The sequence below is a fragment of the Elephas maximus genome, chromosome 4 (genome assembly GCF_024166365.1).
Source record: "Elephas maximus indicus isolate mEleMax1 chromosome 4, mEleMax1 primary haplotype, whole genome shotgun sequence".
NCBI classification, from domain to species: domain Eukaryota; kingdom Metazoa; phylum Chordata; class Mammalia; order Proboscidea; family Elephantidae; genus Elephas; species Elephas maximus.
In genome coordinates, this window is record NC_064822.1 from 34,247,494 (window position 1) to 34,271,167 (window position 23,674).

Here is a 23,674-nt window from a genome sequence, read left to right on the forward strand (position 1 = left end):
CCTATGAAATTAAACTTATCAAATGACTATAAAGTTTTGTAAATGTTCCAACCTCACACAATGTAAAGATCACAGGTCTTAAATCAATTATTCAAATACACATTTTAAATCGGAATTAGGAAGTTGCTGCTCCAAAGGTCAAAATCCCTTAAACTCTGCAAGTACATACAATATCAAATTTTTACCGATTCCTCAATGCAAAAATATTAAAATACAGTTTTGATTCACTTAAGCATTTTTCTACCTATCAGGCTTCCTAGGGTTAAGTGATTTGTCTCCCTTGGGAGGCAATGACATCCCGTTAGCTGAAGTTACTACCTGAGTTAGTGATTTCAGGCAGGCTTCTACCTAGGTTCTGGTCCATGCTCCCTCTGGGATGCACAAAACCTTATTTGTAGTTGCTATAATGCCGATGACTCCTAAAATGGGGCAGTCATGAAATTCATTAGCCACATATCCACATTATACACATTTCCAGGGAAACTGGCAACTCCCTACATTTTTTAAGCCGCTTAATGAGGCTTCTACTCCTGTCATACCAGAGCTGCCTTTGTCAAAGACCTCCAGACCGCCAAAACCAATGGTCAATTCTTACTTATCCTACCAGAAGCATTTAACACAGCTGACCCCTCCTTTTCTTGAAATGTTTTCTTCTCTTGGCCCCTAAGACACCAGTCTCTCAGTTCGCCTCTTAACTCACTGGCTGCTGCTTCCTGGTATCCTTTACATTATTCTCTCTCCCAGAGTATCCAGGAATCAGTCCTCAGATCTCAGTCCTCATTCTCTAGATGATCTCATCTAATCTCATAGCTCTAAACATCATATATGCAGCAGATTTTTATCTCCAACTGAATCCTACCCCTTGGATTCCAGACTCCTACTACACAACTGCCTAGACTACATTTCACTCACTCGAGCATCTAAACAGATATCTCAAGCTTTGTATATCCGTAATGGATCTCTTGTTTTCTCTTCAAGGCCTGTTGTTTACCCTATTCTAAATCTCAGTAAAAAGCAATATCCAATTATTCAAGATTCTTCTTTTTTCTCATATGTCTAACAAATAAGTCTTGTTGATTCTATCTTCAAAATAGACCTCAATTCCAAACAGTTTTTCACCACTACAGATCATGTGATTTAAGACACCAACATCTCCTATCTTGGGCTATTCCACTTTTGAGCCCACCTCCCTCTCAACACACACAGACTATTACAGCAGCTAGACTAACCTATTATATATGTAAATCATTATTATGTCACTATTCTGTTCAAAATGCTGTAATTAATTCTTGAAAATAATCTTGGGGCCTTTGAGAAGGGAGAGTATTGACATGTTGTGGGGTTGTTAACCAATGTCATAAACAATATGTGTACTAACCTTCATCTAAAGTACAATAAAAAAATAAAATAACCTTGGGGGAAAAGTGGGGATATATGAAATAAGATTAACAAAATAGGAATAATAATAAAGCTAGGGTGACAGAACAGTAAGTACACAGGGCTTCAATATACTATGCTTGAAAATGCCAATAAAAAGTATTTTTTTTAATCGCCAACAGTTTTCCACCATAAAAAAAAATCCACACTTCTTGCCATACACAAACAAAGCAGTCTATAATGTTCTGGACCATTCCCATCCCTGTGATTGTCTCTTCTCTGCTCTAGCTTCCCCTTCACTGAGTTCAGATCCTATATAGATGCCATTCCCTTCTGTCTCAAATGTTCTTTTATCTTCCCTCCTGCCCAAAGTCAAAAAGGCATGCTCCTTCAACTTTTATCCAGGTCTATACTCAAAAGTCACCTCCTCACAGACACTGGGCCACCTGGTCTAAAACGGCCTACACCCCACTGTTTATCTATCCCCTTATCCTGCTTTATTTTTCTTCTCAGTACTTATTACTACCAAAATGTACATATTGACTTATTGTCCATCTTTCCCACCAGAATGATGCTCCTTGAAAATACAGGATTATGTCTTATTCACGACTGTGTCACCAGAGCTTACAACAACGCTGTGGTACACAGTCCAGTATCTGTGAGTCAGTGAGTGAATGTAATGCCTCTGTGAGGACTACAGACTATAATGAATGCCATAAAAAACTATTTTTGGATTATGTACTCAATAATGTTATTTCACAAAGGCATAATCTGTATCCATATTGACTATTATAACTTAGATCACTTGCTCCTAATAAAAATCAATTATTTTTAAAAGAAAGAACTTACTGGTGTGAGCTGTTGAGAATTTAACAGCTGCTGAAATTGCTGCTGATGGAGAAGTATTTGTCTTTGCTGGTCAGAAAGTAATCCTAGTCCTGAGGCACTGAAAAATGATTAAAATTCTTACTAATATATACCTTTAAGGGTTTTTTTAAATGTAAATTTAAGAAAACTTTTTAATTTGAGATTTAATAAATTAACAAGTCAAGTTTTTAATTATGACATTTTTAAATCAATGATGTACAAATCATTGCTTATCTCTCTCCCCCCTAAAAAAACCAAAACAAAACCTGTTGCCGTCGAGTCAATTCCAACTCATAGCAACCCTATAAGGACAGAGTAGAACTGCCCCATATAGTTTCCAAGGAATGCCTGGCAGATTTGAACTGCTGACCTTTAGGTTAGCAGCCATAGCACTTAACTACTACGCCACCAGGGTTTCCCCCCACTAAACACTCAGCTAAATAAGAATTCTCGTTGTCAAGAAATGTTTTGATTTTCTTTTTATTAAAAACCAAATAGACGCTCACTTTACGGAAAAGAAATGTACTTTTTTTTTTTTAAGTACGTATAATTATTTCTTAAAAATTCAAGGATAATTTAACTCATACTAACACTGAGTAACACGTATTTAAAACAAAGAAAGGATCCAAATATACAACAGACGAGACCTAACCTTTTTTAACAGTCCCAATCGTCAGTAAAATTAAGCACCAGTAAAAAGCCATAAGAAATCGCCTGATAATATCCACTGCAAATCTATTTAAAATTATTTATTCCCCAAAAGTATATTTAGTAACAACATGGCATTAGTCCCCTTATTTTGAACAATCATTCAAATGAAATTCCAGTACAATGGAACAGTGTCTCATTCTCCAAAAATTCTAGATAGATATTTGACCTTTATCCTATATCAAAACCTTCCATTACAAAGTTATGATTAAAGCACACAGCTGAATTTTAAGAAACCAATATTCAGTTGTGATCACCATTACACTATTACCTTTCTTCAGAATTTATGATACATGAACGCAATATACAAGGAAATAAGAAAAAGTAACATTTTAAAATACATGTCACGGAGCAAAACTGAAATTCTCAGCACAGAATATGTTTAATATTTTATTTTACTAAAGTTGATTTAATTTGTTTGAACCAGAATTATTTAAGTTTCAAAAATAAATGGCTCTGGGCATAATATGCTTAGATTTTTTTTTCCCCCGCTTAGAATACATCAAAAATTCCAAATGAAAAAAGGAAAAGCAGAAGCTTTACTAAAGCGTTAATAACCCTGAGACTATGCTACACTACAACCAAGATACATTTCAGTCAGTCGCTTACCTGTTTGTCAGTGAAGCTGGCATTGGATGTGCTGCATTAGGTGGTACAGTTGTGTGGGTGAGGGGGGCAGGGTTCTGAGATATTGTGACAGGGGTCTGAATAACCCCATTTAAAGCTCCTACAATGCCATTGATTGCCAGTTGGCTACCTGGCAAAGCTCCAATTATTCCACCCACTCCAGGCACTGCAGGAATGGTGGATGGTACAGTCTGCATTCCACTAGCTAGCGCCCCCACTGTCACACCATTGACCTGCTGAACTCCACTAACTCCTGAGCCTTGCTGAGCGGGACTCTGCCCAGCAGGAGGGGGGGTAGAAAGAGCTGATGAACTGCTGGTGCTTTGTCCACTGGAGGTTAAGTCCTAACGTAAGAGAAAACAGAAACATAACTTGTAAAGAACACAGCAAAAGTGTTGAATAATTTTAAAGCATTTGTGTACTATATTATTGTTCACAGGTAAAACACACAGATGAAAATAAGTACAGCAAAATTACCTGATTTAACACAGGAAGAGAATTATCAGGTAAAAAGCTGTTTCCTAGATGAGGACTCTTACTGCTGTTTAAGGAATCAGTAGTAGGAGCTAGAATAATAAAAGACAAAAACTTGTTTACCTTGTTATATTATGTGTAAGATCAAATGTTTATTTAAGAGTGTATGCTGAAGCCTATTAAAAACACTTAAATATTAAGTCTTGCTATTCCTGTGACCAGTTTAAATAGAAAAATCTATGTCTATATTGATATTGAATAAAAAGAACTTTAAATATTCTAATAAATGTTACCATTAACTTATATACTAAAGAAGTTAGAGCAAATTCAAGTTGATCACTTAACAGGATCCCTTATGCCCATTTAAAATAACCTACCATTCCCTTTCTACATAGTCATGTAACTGGTGGCCAGTTACTTCTCACTTATGAACAAAACATTAAAAGTCCATTCTGTTTTCCCTAGATACATGACAAATATTTTCATACTTACCAGCCTGTGTTGAAAATGCATGTATTTGATGAGATGGACTAGGATTTGTTGCTATTGTTGGAAAAGGCACTGAAAGCTGTGCATTCAATAACTGAAGGCGTTCTTTTTTGGCAGTCAAATTTTTAATCTGTTCCTCTAATCTTCGATTTTCAACTTGAAGTTGGTGTAATGACTTCAGCATTCCTAAAACTAGCAAACATTTGGACGTTTTTAATAAAGACAGGTCCACACACAGGACTAAGTATTTTAATGACATAACTGTCAATAATTTTACAAATAAAATAGAAATGTGGAAATTCTGTAAAATATTTCTAACTGATTAGGTTTTATTCCTAAATTTATATGTATATGTAATATATTATAGTATATTTATACATATATAAGCCTAAAGGGAGAGTGTTTCTAGATGTTCCTCCTGGAAACTTTGACGCCACATACAAAAAAACCCACTCACCTCATCCAAGTAATTTCCATTCTCAAAGAGAAAATGATGAGAATGTTTTATTTTCATTGAAAGTCTAATTAAAAATTCAAAGTGGCTGCCATGACTTTTCATTAAAATCATACTTAAATGGAAAAGGATCTCACAAATGAAAATCCTTTGCCACAACAAAAAGCACAAGTTTCCGTTTCTTGCTTGTTTTAACCTAATTACACCACCAGACTTCTGGTAAGAAGCCTCCGATTCCAGCAGCTTCAACATGTTGATCCACCTATCCCCCAGCAGGGAGCGCTGTGTGTGCACTGCAGCCACTACTCTCTATTTCCAGATAAAGGCATATCATCTGTAAATAGGCTCAGTTCCTGTCTTGCCCCATCACCTCAAATATTGTCTCAATTCCTTCCACAACACAGACGTCCAGACTGACAACATAGATTGCCGCTGTTATGCCATGGTGATGGACACTTTAAAAATTCTATGTATTAAAAAGTTTTATTTGTTTAACATGACCTCAGGGCCTTCAAAAGACACAGCTCTACTGGTACAGGCACATACGGTCATTCCCAGCGATTTAACTTTTATGCCTCCTCTTCAACATCCCACAAAGAAACCCTCAGTGTCCAAATGAGATGCAGTAAGACTAAGCTAAACCTGTCCTCCAGCTATCATGTTTAAAGGATTATCCCGGCATGTATTTCCTCACAATTAGCATTTTTTGTCAGGGCACCATTCATGAAAATACCAACTTATGGCACTTAACTCACTAACAATAAGCAAAAAAAAAACAATAATAATAAAGCAGCAAAAGTTTATATCCAAAAAGGAAGAAAATCACCAATTTTTTTTCCAGAAATAATATATCCTTAACATGAGGCCATTGAGCTAATCACCATCTGCAGTAACTGTGTTTTTTGGTATTTTTACAACCATAGCCATAATACTGAAAACTGTAAAGATATTAAGTATGAATATATAATTTTATTTAATAAACATAGATAATAATTATATATGTGTGTGTGCATATACATAATTTAGTAATTATTACTCTTCCTCCTCCAAACTGAAAAATCAAGGGGCTCGGTAGCCGTACTATTTCTCTGACACACACATATATTCTCCAGAGGTGAGCAAGTTAGTTTTCTTCAAACAATTAAGCTAAAAAAAAGAAGATATAGCTCATGCATTTTAGTAAAACTTAAAAATTGATAAAAACAAAGTACAATGGAGAAACAAAGTACCAATATTATAATAAACAATAATGATAACCAGCCCACACGTAAGTACTTTCCATATGCCAGGAAATGTTCTTTACATTTTTTTATGTCATTTAATCCTCAAAACAACCCTACTATAGAGGTACATTATCATTCTTATTCTACACATGGAAGACTAAAGTACATAAGAATTAAGAAATCTTCCTAAGCTCATACTTTTGATAAAAGGTAAAGGCAGAATTCACTCAGGCAATAGGACTGTAGAATCTGTTCTATAAAAGTACTACATTATACTTTATCACCATATTATATAAAACCTTTATCATAATTTCATTGCTATTCTGAATGAAGAGTATCTTCTGCATCCATCCGTCTGTCCGTCCATTTTTCCATCCATTTATCCATCGCTATTTAAAACACCAAGAAAAAAGAATACTTACTGTCACTAGGGGTACCCTGTTCTAGTAAAAATTGCTGTCCTTCACTCCACTGCCTCTCTAAAAGCTGTTCTATGCTTGCTGCTACTGGAGGCAGATTTTCCAAACTGCTGTTGCCTGGTTGATCATAGCGAATCTGTAAGCTGCTTACAGGGGATCTGTTGAAAACATTAATTCTCAAGTTAAAAGAAGGAGGGAATCCTTTTAAGGAGGGTACATTAAAGTTTCTTATCTCATACTGACGTCTTTTTCCCGTACAAGTTTGCTAACACAAGGCTGCCTATGCTAGAAGTATCAAGTTCCAAATTTATAAAACCACAATCTACCCTAAAATTTAGTAATTATTATTCTTCCTCTCCAAATTGAAAAATCAAGGAGATAATTGGCCATACTAGACAATTAAAAACCACTAGAAAACATAAACACACCGTAAGTAATCTCTGAAATAGGCTGTAAAAGAACGTGGCAGAGCTTTGTTAAGACAGAAAGGGGAGAAAGACAGGGTTAGAAAGACTTTAAAATATTTAGCCAGAAAAGAGTTCCACCATTCTGCCTTAATATCGAAAATATCAGAATAACACTGTACAATTATAGCCAGGTGAAAGGCACTTTAATTTACAACCAACAAAATCTCAATCAAATGTAAGTAAAAAGAGATTTTTAACCAATTCGGGGGCAGCATTTTGTCATAAATTCAAAAATACTCATTTTTCAGAATTAAAGAACATTAAAACCAAAGCAATTTTTATTGCAGCATTTTATACAAATATTTCTAAAAAGTTTTAGATCTGTATTTCAAATGATAGTCACTTAATCAACCCTTCCAAAACAAATACTACTTATATCCATTTTTTGTTTTAAATTAGTAAGTTTTGCCATTTCTGGTCTCCAGCCTCCATAATTACATTAGTAAAGGGCTCCAGTGTTTCCACATAATTATTGCATACAATCTTCATAATAACCTGATAAGAAGTCAAGACCTGGATTACTGGCTCTGTTTCCATATGAGGACACAAAGATGGAGCTTTAGTGACTTTGTCCAAAGACATGCTGCAGGTAAAGAAGAGAGCTGGAGCTACCGCTTGGGTCTTCTAACAACCTACTCATCTTCTTGCCACTGCCTCAATATCCTTTTCTCTACAAAAATTTATTTAAATAAGAAGTTAAACAAACGGGCTTTTTATTCCATACGTAAACATTATGTTCTATGTACCGTTGGCCATCCCTCTCAAATAGTATATTATGTCAGAATCAGTCAGGCTATTACATTTCAGGCTGGTTTTAAAAGGTATTAGGAAGTTGGAAATACATATCAAAAATAATTTAGTGCCATTTATTGTGTCAAACAGAAGGCCTAGTGGTACAACAGTTAAGCGCTCAGTTGCTAACTGAAAGGTCGGCAGTTCAAACCCACCAGCCATTCCGCAGGAGACATAAGTGCCAATGTGCGTCCTTAAAGACTGCAGCCTAGGAAGCCCTATGGGGCAGTTCTACTCTGTCCTATAGGGTCGCTATGCGTCGTAATTGACTTGAGGGCACACAACAACAACTACATTGTGTTAAATCCACTTAGTTAGTTAAAATAACTACACTAAGAAAATAGGGATCGTAAATAATTTCTGAGTAGCCTTATGTGTATGTTTTAGGTTTAAAAGGGAAGCACACAATGCTTCCTTCACTAAACATGTGAGGAAAATCAATTAACTTTCTTCTTTGAAAAGAATAAAATAGTATGGAACTAATCACAACATTAAAATCATAGATTAGTCTGATAGTTCTACGATTGTGTACTTCAGATTTCATGTTTCCAAAGAAGGGATATTTCATTTCCTGCAGAGTTCAATTAGAAAAAAACAACACTGCTTTTACTTTACCCAAGGATTATAGGGGAAACGGCACTACTATATGGTCCATCAGAAAGTGGGAAAATAAGAAGTTATGAGTCTAACGTCTGTAAATAAGGTGTTCCTTAATCAATGCTTCCCAAATAGATAAGCAGCACAGCTACACTGATAGTTACTGTTTGTCACCACATAAAAATTTTAACACCATTTTTCCTATACTTGAAAAAAACAGACTCTAGAACGGGCCTTTTCCTCCTTTCTGCTCTCCATACTTACCTAATCTTTGTTGTTGTTGTTGTGTGCCATCGAGTCAATTCCGACTCATAGCAACCCTACTGGACAGAGCAGAACTGCCCCATAGGGTTTCCTAGGGTGTAACCTTTATGGGTGTTTTTTTTTTTTTTTTTTTTTTAACCTTTATGGGAGCAGATTGCCATAACTTTCTACTGTGGAGCAGCTGGTGGGTTTGAACTGCTAACTTTTCTGTTAGCAGCCGAGTGCTTTAACAATTGCGCCAGCAGGGCTCCTTTTACCTAGTCTTTTTTTTAATGCCATGCTTAAAGCAGAGTTCATAAAATTAGAGGCCAGAGAGAGAACTAGAAGAAGATGTAGAAGTTGAAAAGTGGAATGGAATAAATGTAATAAAAAAATAGCCATCACCTAATGTTCCGTTCTTTTCTATAAACTGATACAGTATTTCCCAATCACCACCATTCTCCCCACCGAGAACAGAAGACTTGAGTACGTAGGTTGTGCTCAAAGAAATTCAACACTTTTGTATAACTCCGGTTAAAAGTATGCTACTGACAGGAATGCGCAGTTCCATAACCCCACAGTGTACATATAATGAATGGTACCTGAATTCTTTCACATAATACCTAAGATCAATTCACAAAACAATGTCATACATTTCTTATACTCTGATTCCAACAATTTAAAACGTAGAGGGGTTTTAGAGATCTACCACGAGAGCTGCATTTACTAAATGAGGAACCAGCGACTAAAAGTGTTAAGCGTATTGCCCACAACAGAGCTAAAACTAGAACCCAAAGTTGAAAGCTGGATTCTGTAGCTTTAAGAGATATTAAGACTATTTTATGATGAAAAATAATTACCAGAAGCAACCCATTAATAGTGCCAACAGGTATGTATACAAATGATAAAAAACAAGAGTTCAAATAGATTGGAAACCTAAAAAAAGTATTCCTTTAGCTTACAAATCCAATAATGTATTTAAATTAATATTCAAATTAATTTAAAATCATATTTATTGACTGCCAGACATTCTTCTTATCCATAGAATGCTTTTATATATAGCTCACAAATGTACACTTCACTGACAAGAGATAAAGGAGTTTCCAAATCTCAGAATGTTTCCTTTGCCTATACTTTGCAGCATAAATAATGCTTACCGTGGTGAGAGACTTCCTCTGGGTGAGCTTCCCCGGCCAACAAGGCTGCGGCTATTGTCTCCAAGATCTTGATCTGCAGTGTAAATATTTCATAGCTGATAAAGTGACTCTCACTAGATAAGAGGTTTTAAGCTCTTGCCCTGATTTTTCCTAAAACACACATTAAACCTTTACCACTATCTCTGCAGTTACTATAAAAGTACAAGACCTAGTATATGTTGCTAGTTTAGAATTGCTGAACTGTGGCATGTAAGGCGTTGTCCCTACACGTTTTTTGTGGCTGTAGGAGGCCATGGATTATGTTCTGTTCTTTCATTCCTTTCAATTTTACAGCACAGAAGCGTGGTTTGCATTTGCACTACCCTCCCCTCAGCCACTTTTAATTTCTACGGTTAAAGTAATGAATCACAGCTGTGGACAGCTAATCTGTATGCTTATCACAGCAAATCCTGATGCTTTGTATTTTTTAACACTTTGCATCCCAAGACAAGTCACAAAATACACAATGTATTACACACCAAGACTAAAATTACATATTTTGCACCAAGGCTAAAATTACATATATTATGCAGATCCTCACACCAAGAGTAAAATTATAATACTAAATTTCCAAACTGACAAACAGGTTGGAATACAGAATTCTGTATTTAAAAAGAAAAAATACGTATTTTAAAATTTCTTCAATACTGAATATCCCTATTTGAAAAGTTACTTGTATTTTCCCTACAGTTACTTCTTCTTAAAATCACCCTATCTGGCCCCTTTCAAGGTTGTCCTCCCCTTATTCTCAGTCAGGTAACCTCTGACCCTCAAAGGGTAAAGACATGACTGATCCATTCTTGGTAAACTGCTAAACCCATTCCCTTCCCCCAAACAGGCATGACTACTTGAACATGTCAACAAATCCTTAAGGATGGAATGAAACAAAGCCAATCCAGTGGCTCATTAAAACAGTACAAGAGGCAAATGCTACAAAACGTCAACTGGTAAAAATTCACAGGATTACTAAACACTGCAGAAATTCTCTCACAGAGTTTTTTTTAACCAAATTTGTGTAATGCAATTTCATGAATTATGCAAATAAAGGTTCCGGCTATTCACAGGAAAGCCCGGTGTTACGCTACTTTCACTGCACAGACCTGAAAACTGAACACATCAATCACCAAAGTCACAGGAGACACTACTGCATGCCTGCCTGCTGATGACTCTGCTAAAACACTGACATTTCAGACAGTAAAAAAGCACGTCACTATTTCGCCGTACAGTGTACTACTTACTTCCAACTGGGGTTTTTTTTTTTTTTTTGGGGGGGGGTGGGCGTTAAGAATACATATTTATATATATACATGTATATATAAAATCCTGCATTAACCACACCCCTAGATTTTTCAAATAAAATGAGCCAATCTGGGGAAAAAAAATTAAACTAGAATTTTAGATTTTAATCATTCTTGAAAACTTACCTGTTTGACTGTTTTCAGATTGACCTATAAGAGTTGCCATTGATGAATTTGGATTTAACCTATTGCCATACATATGAGATGGTGCCTGACTAAGAGAAGATCCAGATAGGGTATTTGCCTAAATGGAAAGAATTACAAAGATGAATTATATTTGAAAATCTTACTGTTTTTCCTCCAAACAAACCTAGTAATTAGCTCTTCTCCCCAAACTAAGACTAAAAGCAAAACTTCTTGACTTTTTGAAAAGCAAATTTCACTGTTGTTTTATGATTCCAACATTTCAATTTTAGAAAAGTTACATAACACCAAGTTAAAAAAGATAAGTAAATAACTGGCACAAAGTTGACTCTTCCTACTTTTAATTTAAAAGTATCTGGACAATACCAAAACCCAGTGGCATGGTAACCATGGGAACACAGGACTAATTATTTATTCTTATTAAAACATTTACAAAATAAGGGCAGGTAGACAACAGATGTCTAACAAACGCTTCAGTCTCTTACATTACAGGCTGGCTAAGGGAGCCAAAAGGTCCGACCCGTAGTTCTAGTATTTTAACTACACACAGGCCATATCTCCGTTGCTTAACTCTGTCATTAGTAAAACCTGCACACTATTTTGTTACTTCCTATTTTGATAGACTTGGAAGCCTGCTGCTTTTTCTGTTTTGTTTTGTTTTTATTTTAAAAGAAAGCAAACAGGCATCGCAAGTATGTTTTCTATACAATGCAGGGCTCAACGAATCACAGCTTTGCCCTGACCCCATATAAGGCACTGCCTTTTTGGCAGGAAGCCAGCTCTACTAACTGAACAGCTCGTCCAAAGTTTGTAATTCATTCATGTTGCTAACCACAATTCTGAAGGCCTCTACTGGGACTTGTGCCAAACAAGCGAAAATGAACCCTTAAACAGATGAAGCTAAGGAGGCTGGCCAAAGTCTTGCATAATCCAGTGTAATAAAAATGCCTTCTTTGATGTGCATACTTTCTCTCACTTTCCAAGAATATTGCAACCTTAAAATGTGGCATTTTGTAAGCACATCACTTGTACACAAAATACTGTTACTCACAGAAGGCTATTTAGTGGCCTAAAATGCTTTTCAGATTTAACAGAACTGTAATTTTTAAAGTAGATTTACTCTTCTTCATGAGTGAAATCAAACTTGAGCTTTTAGAAAATGAAATCTTGCATAACTATTTCAGAGCAAGATTCTTGAAAATAACTTCAAAGAACTCAAGCACTTCTAATATAAAGAAGCTGAGTAACAGCAGAACAAAACATGTGGGACATTCTGACATGTGTAACTGCACACAGGAGACTAAGACAACATAGTAGTTATACCAAGCAAAATATTACAGAGAATAAACTGCGCTTCTAGAAAGATTCATACCCTGACATTACATTTTGGCTTTTAGCCAACTTATTAGGCATTAAAAATGGACTTCCATGATTCACAGAAATAGTCTCGGTGATACAGAACCCTGCCCTTGCTTTCCATTGTTTTAAAGGGTATATTTTATGATTTACACTTTAACGCCTAAATTCAATCTGTTAATTTCTGGGTTTCATTTGTCCTCTTACTAAAGATATGTATACTTAAGTCAGTTAAGTTTACACTATAAAGTCCTGTTTAACAGTCAATTAGCCCTCAGTAAGAGGGAAATCATAATTTCAACCTAAGATCATACCAGTACAGGAAAAATAAAACACACAATTGATAAACCAAAATATAAAAAGATATTTTACCTCTCCAGAAGTCAACTATTTGGAAATCTTAACTACTTATAAAACAACTTAGAACAAGGAAAATTCGAGCAAAAAAAGAAAAACCAGATAACATCAGTCCCATGTTTTAAAGTCTCAGGTACCTAAATTACTCTTACTCTAAATACAATTATAAAAAGACCAACTAAGCACATAACAGATTAAAAGTGGAAAATTAGAAAGAGAAAGTAATATTGAGACATTCTACTGACAGCAAGGGAGGAGAGAGAAAATATGAGTAAGAGAGCCTACCACAGAACGCAGGGGGGTCTTCAAAGAACGTGCACAACTAGACGCCCTGGCAGCTGCACAGCAAGGAGACATTCTAGCCCTGGCTCTTTGTCATGCGGTCATCTATGTTATATATCGGCTGAATTATAACTGGTACTATACCAGTTACAGTACTTTTTTAGTTCCAATTATCAGTTTATGAACTGCCTTAGTCTCTTAATAAGAATCATAAGATCCAATTCTTACAATATACTCCTTTTTAGAAAGAAATAAGTTACTAATCCTAATAGGTTGCGTGTGTGTGTGTGTGTGTGTGTGTGTGTGTGTAGAGTGTCTAAACTACTCTAAATTCATTTCTGCTAGAAAAGTCATTAATGTTATTTTAAGTGGGTAACATGAATTATCAAAGGCTGTACAACCTCTGCCACTATTTAATACTTCTGAAGTCTGTCTGCAATGGTTAGTGCTGTGAACACTTGCTAATAAGCCTTTCTGTTAACATTTCAGGGCTAGGAAACCCCCACAATTTCATGAAAAGATTTCACAACTTAGTAGTAAAGAAGATGGATAAGAGGAGAATTGGGGAAAGAATGACAACTTAACTGAAATCAGCACACACGTAATTTGTCTGGCATTTTGTAGACTCAAAAAATCTTTGTTGCTATTAATAACTGAAAGCACTAAGATTCAGGGGGATAGCATGTTAACCTAAAGAAACAATAGTTACGAAGCATAAAGGACACTGAAAAATTTTATATAAAAGAAATCTGGAACAAACACAAAAAGAAACATGAATATACACATACTTTTTTTCTCTACAGCATACTTGGGACATGGATTTTTTAAAGTACAAATTTGAAAGCCAATTACTAATGTACCATAAGTCTGCTTCTGGTAGAAAGACTGGCAATTCCTTCTGGAGGGCAGTACCTACTTTACGACATTCCAATTTATCTTGCCCAGGTAAGGAAAAAGCTGTCCTGGATGCTATTCTCCTTGTATCTGCTAGCATTATAAGAATATGATTAGCATTGTTAACGTGAAGCTGGGTATTCACAATACACTGAACTCTCTGTACTCTTTTTGCAACTTCTCTAAAATGATTATCAAGAAGAGAAAAAAATAATGTAATTACAAAACAAATGGTTGCTTGACTGTATCAGTGTCCCATTGAAGTCATTTACTCAGAATGTTAAACGTGAGATCAAGATAAATTATTTTCTAAAATTATCAAAAGAAACTTCTGCTTTAATTTTTAGTATCTGATATCTCAGAGAGGTTCCTCCCTTAGTATTAATAATTGAAAGGAACCACTTCCACGCATGCAAGATGTTATATTACACTTATTCTAACACTTTAGTAAAAGCCTTATTAAGAGAAGTATAATTACTCTACAAGATGGACCCAAAGACCAATAGAGTAAAAAAAATATATATATAGAATTACTATTGAGGTAAATCTAAGTCACTTTTAAACATAATATATTGAAGTGTCTGAGCCAAAGACTATCCCTTAGCAAATTTAGAATAGGTCAGTTTGTTAAACATCTAGAGGAAATCCAAGACTCTAACAAAAAGCAGTATACAAATTCAAAACAAATTTAGTATTTTCTACATACACTGACATATTGATATTAACAATATTAAAATCATATTTCACCTTGAAATTTCCCATTATAGTACATCTATATCAAATGTCTGCTCATGACCACAAAGATATTTTAAATGAGCTCTAGCTGTAAAGTAACTCTACTGAATTCCCAGGCATTTGGCTCATTCTAAAGTTAGCTGCACAGACAGACAACTCAGGCTAAGTTTAATTACTCAGCTATCTGAATATAAGACTTAAAAGTGGCTGATTTGGAACTTTTTTTCTCTCTAAATGTTGATAAAGGCTGAACAAAGTGTAGAGAATAAAAATAGTTTTCAAAGAATAGTACCTACGAAAATTTCACCTTTGAAAAGTAGTCTAGCAATATGTTATCTAGAGTTGAGTTTGAAACTTCATACTTCAATCATACAGAAACAGGTTATAGCAAGCATGTGTAAAATATGCATAATTACTCTGTCAATAAACATGACAGTCAAAATGCTCTAAAACGTACAGCTTCTTCAAGCTTCTAATTCTGACGCATGATTTAAAAATACGCTCTTCCAAAATCTTGTCAGACTCACTATTTACTTTAAAAAATCCTAATTCACATGTATTTTTAGAAGAAAAAACTTCATCATATCTGCCACAAAAAAAGAGGAAGACCCTCAACAAGATGCCCTGACACAGTGGCTGCAACAACGGGCTCAAACAACAATTGTGAGCATGGCACAGGACTGGGCAGTGCTTTGTTGCGTTGTATACAGGGTCGCTATGCGTCGGAACTGACTCAACTGCAACTAACAACAACAATCTGCCACAAACCAAGCTTTATCACCTTGGACAAGTTACTAAACCTGTCTGTCCTCAATTTTCATCTGTAAAATGGAGATAATAATATCTACTTCATGGGAATATTGTGAGAATTAAAGAGTTCTCTTTATGTATGTAAAGGTTTAGAAGAGTGTTTGGCACAGGTTATGCATTCAAATTTTAGCTGTTATTTCTTATTTTCATAAGCCATTATGGTTTCTCTTTTCCATTAATTCATTAGAGATAACTACGGCTATATTTCCAAGATTAAAAAACTAGATGGTATAAATTCTCAGCATGCAATAATATCTTAACATTCTACAATAAATAATATAGCCAATACTATAATGTTAAGATTCAAATGTCTTTAATGACAATTTACAGACATTTTAAATTTGCAAACATAATCTGTGCCCAGAAAAGTCTCCAGGAAAAATATGAATGAACATTAGGTAGGGACTGGAGAACAATGGAAAGTTTCATATATTCTCTAGCCAGATTCAAACTTTACCCTATGAAACCTGTTCTGTTAACAGACTCCATTTCTGTGTCAGCTACCACCAGTAAGGCTTTAATACTCAGCGTGTGATGAGAGATGAAACCATGTGTGAACAACTTTCAGGTCCCATGAGCAGGCTGACTGTTGAAGCTGTCAGGTTCAATTGCATCATTCCACATTATTCAATGCCCCAAACTGCTCCCTAATTGTTAGGAGCTTAACGTATTCAAAACCATTGTTTAGGCTAATGCTGAAATGTGCCACAATTGAGTTTCTATAAAGTAGTGGGAGGGATTAAAGAGTAGTTAAACCACCACTGAACACACATGATTGGACAACAGAACTGTACAGAACAACCACACAATTCTAAGTAGGTTCTTAATCAGTTAATACCTAATCAATGTATTTCTCATCTTTTTTAAAAATTTAAGTCCCTAGGACTAAGGAAGCTACTAAAGAATTTTAGAACTGGAAAAGACCTTAGTCCACGGCTGAACCTAAAATGGGCAAACCTCATTTATATACATTAGTATTGAATTAGGTTATTTAACTGAAAATTTTAATACTATCTGTAGTACAGGAAGTGCGTCTGTACAATTTCTTTCCTCACAGGTGATCAGACTTTTCTCTAACAGCTGAAATTAGTCATATCCTATAATAACTGTGGAAACCCTGGTGGCGTAGTGGTTAAGTACTACAGCTGCTAACCAAAGGGTCGGCAGTTCAAATCCACCAGGAGCTCCTTGGAAACTCTATGGGGCAGTTCTACTCTGTCTTATAGGGTTGCTATGAGTCGGAACCGACTTGACGGCACTGGGTTTTTTGGGTTTATAATAACTGCAGCATCAGTGTAACAACAATTACTTTATCGTCTGTAAAGTGCATAATCTCATTTGAACTTCATAACCTACTTGTATTAGGTAAGACAGGTATTTAAAGCATTCCCATTTTATACATGGAAAAACTAAGACTCACAAAAATGAAAGACCTGCCCATAAAAAAATATATAAAATCGCCATCAAGTCGTTTCTGACTCATAGCGACTCTATCAGTGAGTAGCAAAGCTCCTGGAACCCAGGTCTTCTGACTCAAATTTCTGCTGTTTTGCACTGTGTCACACAAATGAATACAGTAAAATTTCTAACAATGTTTTTCAAAGAGATACCTCTTAACAGAAAAGGGACATAATTGGGAGGTTCATTATAATGGTAATGATTTGTAAACTAGAGAGTTGGCTCAGGAGTCAGATTGCCTTGATACCAAACTTAGTTCCAATACTTACTAGATATGTGACCTTGTGCTGTTACTTTACCTTGTCACCATCTAATAATAAGTGACATTACAAATCACGTATAAAAACTTATTTTGCTCAGGATGTTAACTTCCTTAAAATTATAAACCCTTAAGAAACTACTTAAAATCGATGAAAGTTTTATTAGGACCAATCAAGTCTGAACACGGATATCCCACAAAGTCATGTTCAGCCTAGGAAACTGAACTATTTTCTCAAATAGAATACAAATGTCATTACTGGATATCACCTGAAAAGACATCAACAACTACATCTAAGAAAACAACCCCCCAAATACATACACACTCCAAAGGTATCCTCTTAGAAAACAAAATGTTCAAAGCTGGTTGAGGTACGAGTCTCACAGAAATCTGCAAAACTCAATCACTAAATTGTACCTTAACAATACTGGCATACTTGCATTTACTAAATGTCACATAAATAAATATTGGAAGTTCCTTCATTTAAATGACTCTTAAAACCACATCCTTTCTTGTAACAGTAACAAGTAGACAAGTAACTATGATTATCTACATGTAGACTGCATTCGAAAGAAGAACCCAAAATGTAGGATATAATAGAATACGATTTTTCATTACATTCAATCTTAAATTCTTCAATTAAAGAAATCATTCTTCAAACGAAAGCACTTGCATCCTCCCTAAGACAGAGCAGAATGAATGCAGACCTGGGAAACACAGTGGGATTTGACAAGCAAAATGAAAAATTAATGGCACACCTACAGAAACTAATTTATACCTCCACTCATGGTACAACAAGGGCAGAACACATCATTAAAAATCACATGGACAGTAGCTCTATCTTCCAATAATGCTATGGGACTATAATTGTAACTGTTTTACCAATCTACTAATATGGAATAAAATAGGTTTCCTATATATTAAATATCTGTGAAAGAACAATTATTCTTAAAAACAAGTATATCAAATGTAACAAAAGTATTTAACACTGAAGAATAAATAACTGGGTTATCAAACAGGTTTTTAACAGGTCTGACATTCTTATTGGCCTTCTCAAATTTAGTCTGCTGAGCATCAGATTCTGCTCCTCCACCCCCCCACACACAATTTTACGAGTATCTTTTTTTTTTCTCCATTAAAAGCGCGAATCAAGCAATTCACAGTTATTAATTTCTATTAGCTATTTTTTTATCTTACCTCTCTAATCACTTTCCAGGGAATAATTCTTAAGATAGCAAATACGCCAAAACAAGAGACCTGTCTATCTTACTTAAAACCAGGGCCAAAAAGAACGAGAATGACCTCTAGATTTTTATCCTGCTGGCACTAAGCCAGTCACTTAAAAAATTACTATTTTCATTAAGCTTTTTGGGGGGAAGGTGGGGATGGGGGTAACAAAACATTATTCAGATGTAACATTCTTATTCTCTGATTAATATTTTAAAAGTATTTATTATTAGTGTTGAGGGTTTTCATCATAGCTATGAAAAAACTTCTACAATTACATTTAAATATCGATAATTTTAATTTACCCATTTATCTTATGGCATTGCTCTCTTCACTTTAAACAATCTATAAAGAAACCCTAAAGGGGTAGGATGTGACTATCTAACCACAATGAATTGCATGGTTTAAAAGTAGGGTCTTAAAAAAACAAACAAACAGGGTCTCAACATGAAAGTTATACCAGAAATAAACTTTGCCGTTCTGAAGAGAAGATTTACTTATTACCAAGTACATGTCAATTTTAAGAATCCTATATAAACATTCAGTTCATCTAAATATTTTTGTGTCCTTTCCCTTGCACACTGCCTAGAAAATTTCACGTTTCTCACATTCAACACCATTACTATTGTCTCAGGCAGCTAAATTGAAGTAGTTCTGCACTCAGTTCAACAGAGAGGTCAACCTGCCTCAGTTGCCTGGAGACTGATGGTTGCTACAGCAGCACCAGATAAGCCAGGCTAAATAAGCTTCTGCTTGAAGGCAGAAAGCATTTACTGCTAGACAGAAACGTAGATGGAGTTGTCTCAGCACGTAGCATTTGCGTTTAACTGGATGATCGTATTTATAAGAGACCCATCTTATTGAAACATGGAAAGGGGATAAACAGTAAAGATTTTAATTGGACTGAATCCTGGATTACTTGCAACCATGATTTCTTTGTTCTTCAGTTGAGTCACATGTTAAGTGGAATTTTCCCTCTGGCTATAAATTTCTCTTCACCACCACTTCCCCCAGCCACCTCCCTAATGCTAACCCCCAAACCTACAAACATAATGAATGAGAAGAAATGAGATTTTTGCTCAATTCAGCCTGGAATTAACCAGAGAGTAATTAAAACAGACTTTATAAAGAAAGGAAAGAAAAACACACATTGAAAATGTTAATGTGAAACTTTGTCCAAGGATATAAAGCTAAAAACAGCATATGGTTACACTTAATTAATAGAGATAAAATGGTTTATAAGAGCCATTTTCTCATTTATCCTTTCACCCTCTCTAACCTCCAGTCCCTGTTATTATGGCTACCTCACTTTTCTGGGGAAATGAGCTGAGGAAAACTCTCCTAAATAATCAAGCTCTCCTTAGTTTCAGAGTTTCTTCAAATAGTTAACTTACACTTTTAAAGATACTACTAACTAGTTATGACATTAATTTTCTGTGTTGAACTATACGTTGGTCATTCTAATACTTGACTTAATTATGATGGTGACTACTTTCACTGCATCATTCACACAATTTAAAAATCACCTAATGCTGTGCTTTGATAATACAGCTTACAGAAATACCAGGGGGAAAAACACAGACGTGTGTGTGTGCAGCATGTGTGTGTGTCTGTGTGTGTGTGTGTAAACCCATTGCCGTTAAGTCGATTTCAACTCATAGCGACCCTAGAGGACAGAGTAAAACTGCCCCATAGGGCTTCCAAGGAGCAGCTGGTGGATTCGAACTGCTAACTCCTTGGTTAATAGCTGAGCTCTCAACCACTGCACCACATATGTGTGTGTATGTACGTATATGTATGTGCATATATATATATATAGTCTGTCCAATGGAAATCAGGAACACAAAGATAAAGCTCAAGTTTATAGCAACTTACAAATAACTACTTCATAAGCTAGCTGTAATTAGATATTTGTCGCTGTTATAATAATTTTTTTGAAACTTTAAGAGCCTTACTACTAAGAGTTTTGTAGAAAATGAAAATAGAAAAAATCCAAAAAAATTAAAAATACATACTTTAGGCATCTGAAATTATTATCTTTGGGGAAATGGGGGATACAAGAGGGTATGTGTGTCTGTGTCTGTCTGTGTAGCTCTGCACATTTACTGTCCTGTTTATAAAATTGGAGATTACCATTTTTCTGATTTGACTCTTGCTTTTAAAGCATTTCTGCAGACTATGTCACCTATTAAGTCACAAATCTACAGTGAGGGAAAGCGGTAAACAACTCCAAAATCTACATATTGACCAAGTATTTATCATATTTACAAACATTTGTTCTTTCACACTAGAAGGAAAACCATGTGGTGTTTAAAGGCCTCATTCACTTTTTATACTACACTCTCCTATATTACTTTCTTACTCTAGATAGCCAATGTTCATGTATTATCTGTGTAATTTAAAAAATTATAAAATGAAAATTTTAAACCACGAAAATCCAAAATTGGTTCACAACTTTGTGAGTCCTATTTTTTAAAAGAAAGAATAAAAGCCCCCCACCCTCCCAATTTACAACATTAGAACAAAATTAGAAACCTAGAATGAGTTATGCCCACATGCTCATTTATTTGGTGCCTACATCTTTCATAAATATCATGTAAAAATGTCTATTATTCCTACTAACAAGACAAGTTGAGATATTTTATAAATTCCTATAGGAAACGCTATGTCACTTACTTCTCCTCCACCAAGCTTATTTTAAAAAAGCAAGATGACATAATCAATGTCACTGAACTGTGCATGTAGAAACCTGAATTGGTACATATTTCGCTGTGTATATTCTCAACAACCACAAAAATAATTCAAAAAAAATAAAAATAAAAATGACAAAGTCCAACTACTCACGTAACCACATTATATTTACCTGAGTTGCAGCAACAGCAGTGGTTGCAGAAGATGTGGCTAAGGGAGAAAGAGCTCCCACTTGTTGCAAATGACCAGAAGATTGTTGAGGTAAATGAGAACTGGAAACAGGAGTACTAGATCCTGAGCCAGATACTACATTTGGAAATGATACTGCTACATCATTGCTGTTATAAATACCTGCAAGAAAAAAATTTTTATTTAAATATTTTACAACTTAGTAGTCAAGTATGTCACAGACATACAATATTTTAATATATGAATCAGAATACCCACATTTCTTCCTTAGCCCCTCCCCAGTTGTGAATTTCATTGTTTGGTGGTAAAAAATACACCAGTACCTAAGTGAGTAAATACTACCTTTCCATAAAATACACAAACCTAAAAGAACTTAAATCATTTTAATGTAGCAAAAATGTCTTTGTTAATAGACAGGGATCCCTTTGGGAAGAGCTTTGTATTTTAACAGTTTTAGGAGTCCCTAAGGGCAATGAAAGGTTTCTTAAGCAGGAGAATGAAACAATTAAGAGTGGCATAAAATTCACCTGGTAAACCTTTCAAAATGCAGATTCCAAGGCCCCAGAAATCATGATTTCGGAAGGTCTGAAGTGGAAGAGACCTTGTTTTAGAAAGGTCACCCAGGACACAATGTATAAAATAAAGTGGAATAGCACTAGACTTGAGATACAGAGACCAAAAATAAAGTGGAAGAGCATTAGACTTGAGATACAGAGACCAATAAAGAGGCTGATGACATTGGTAGGACTCGACTGTAAAAATATAGGTGGAGTCTCAGATATTAAGCAGGTAAAATAAAGAGGACATTAAGACTGAATGACTTAGAATGCTGGCGAAATAGACACGAAAAGAGAGAGTGAAAGGAGGGAGCGGGTTGTCTCATTGGGGGAGAGCAAATGGGAGTATGTGGCAAGGTATGTACGGGTCTTTGGGTGAGAGACTGACTTGATTTGTAAACTTGCACTTAAAGCACAATAAAAATTAAAAAAAAAAAGACTGAATGAAGTATAGCAGGAGGGGGCAGGAGTAGAAGTAGGAGGGAGCGTTAAAAGATAATGAGACTTGGGCTACCAGGAACACATGAGATAAAACAGGATGAGAGAGCTGATGAGAGCATTTTCAGTGGCACCATGCAGAAAGATGAAAAAAAGGGGGGAAATGAGAAAGTAGAAGCAATCATTCTAGAAGTGTGGATAGAAAACGGAAAACAGAAAATGAGCAAAAATTAAGGGTAAACAAGGAATTACTGGTGTGGGTGGTGGCAGATATTGTGTGCCACTTCTTAAAGATGCAACACCATGCTTCTGCTGAAAAAAAGAGCCCACAGAGAAGCAGGCATTTGAGGATAAGGAGAGAGTTGGGAATGTCTATAACCCAGTGGTTCTCAACCAGGGGGCAATTTTTCTTCCTCAGGGACATCTGACAATATCTGGAGACTTTTTTTTTTTTCTCACAAGCAAGGGATGCTACTGGCATCTAGTAGGTAGAGGCCAGGGATGCTGCTGAACATATTACAGTGCACCAGACAATCCCCATAACAAAAATTATTTGGCCCATAATGTTAATGGTGCAGAGGCTGAGAAATCTTACTATGAAACCATGGCCCTTGGGAGGGTAGAAGGGGATACTATCCTGAGAGCCTGCCACTGTAATACACGGAAAGCAGGAAAAAATGAGCTGAAGTGGGCTGTAGTCAAAAATTTTTGAAAAACAATAGCCCTAGAGGGCAACGGTAATTAATAATTTGTACAAAAAAAATTTTATCAACAGTGCAATTTACTTTATTCTAAGCAATACAAATATTACTGATTCATAATAAATAAAGGCACTTATAATCTTCTTCAAGAGGGATATGAGAATTGGGAAATTTTTAAAGTTCTTACAGTTCTAACTGTGGCACCTACATTCTTTTTATATCTACAATTTCTCCAGGAGAAAAAAAAAAAAGGTAATTTATTCATTTAACAAATGCATTAATTCCCTAAGCCCCAGGGGTACAAAGACAAATTTAAGATATGTGTCCTCTGCCTTCAAGAAGCCA

At 35.4% G+C, this 23,674-nt stretch overlaps 1 protein-coding gene across 14 annotated transcripts in view; it reads right to left on the reverse strand.

Moving 5' to 3' along the window:
- MLLT10 (MLLT10 histone lysine methyltransferase DOT1L cofactor) overlaps positions 1-23,674 on the reverse strand; it is a 301,040-nt gene that overhangs the window by 12,225 nt on the left and 265,141 nt on the right. For all 14 annotated transcript variants that reach the window (XM_049881865.1, XM_049881866.1, XM_049881870.1 and 11 more), the window contains 8 exons: positions 21,617-21,795; positions 11,358-11,475; positions 9,895-9,967; positions 6,642-6,796; positions 4,546-4,734; positions 4,057-4,145; positions 3,562-3,923; positions 2,227-2,323 (listed from right to left, as the gene is read on the reverse strand). In XM_049881865.1, the coding sequence (XP_049737822.1) occupies positions 2,227-2,323; positions 3,562-3,923; positions 4,057-4,145; positions 4,546-4,734; positions 6,642-6,796; positions 9,895-9,967; positions 11,358-11,475; positions 21,617-21,795 (1,262 nt within the window). The remainder of the gene's footprint in view (positions 1-2,226; positions 2,324-3,561; positions 3,924-4,056; positions 4,146-4,545; positions 4,735-6,641; positions 6,797-9,894; positions 9,968-11,357; positions 11,476-21,616; positions 21,796-23,674) is intronic.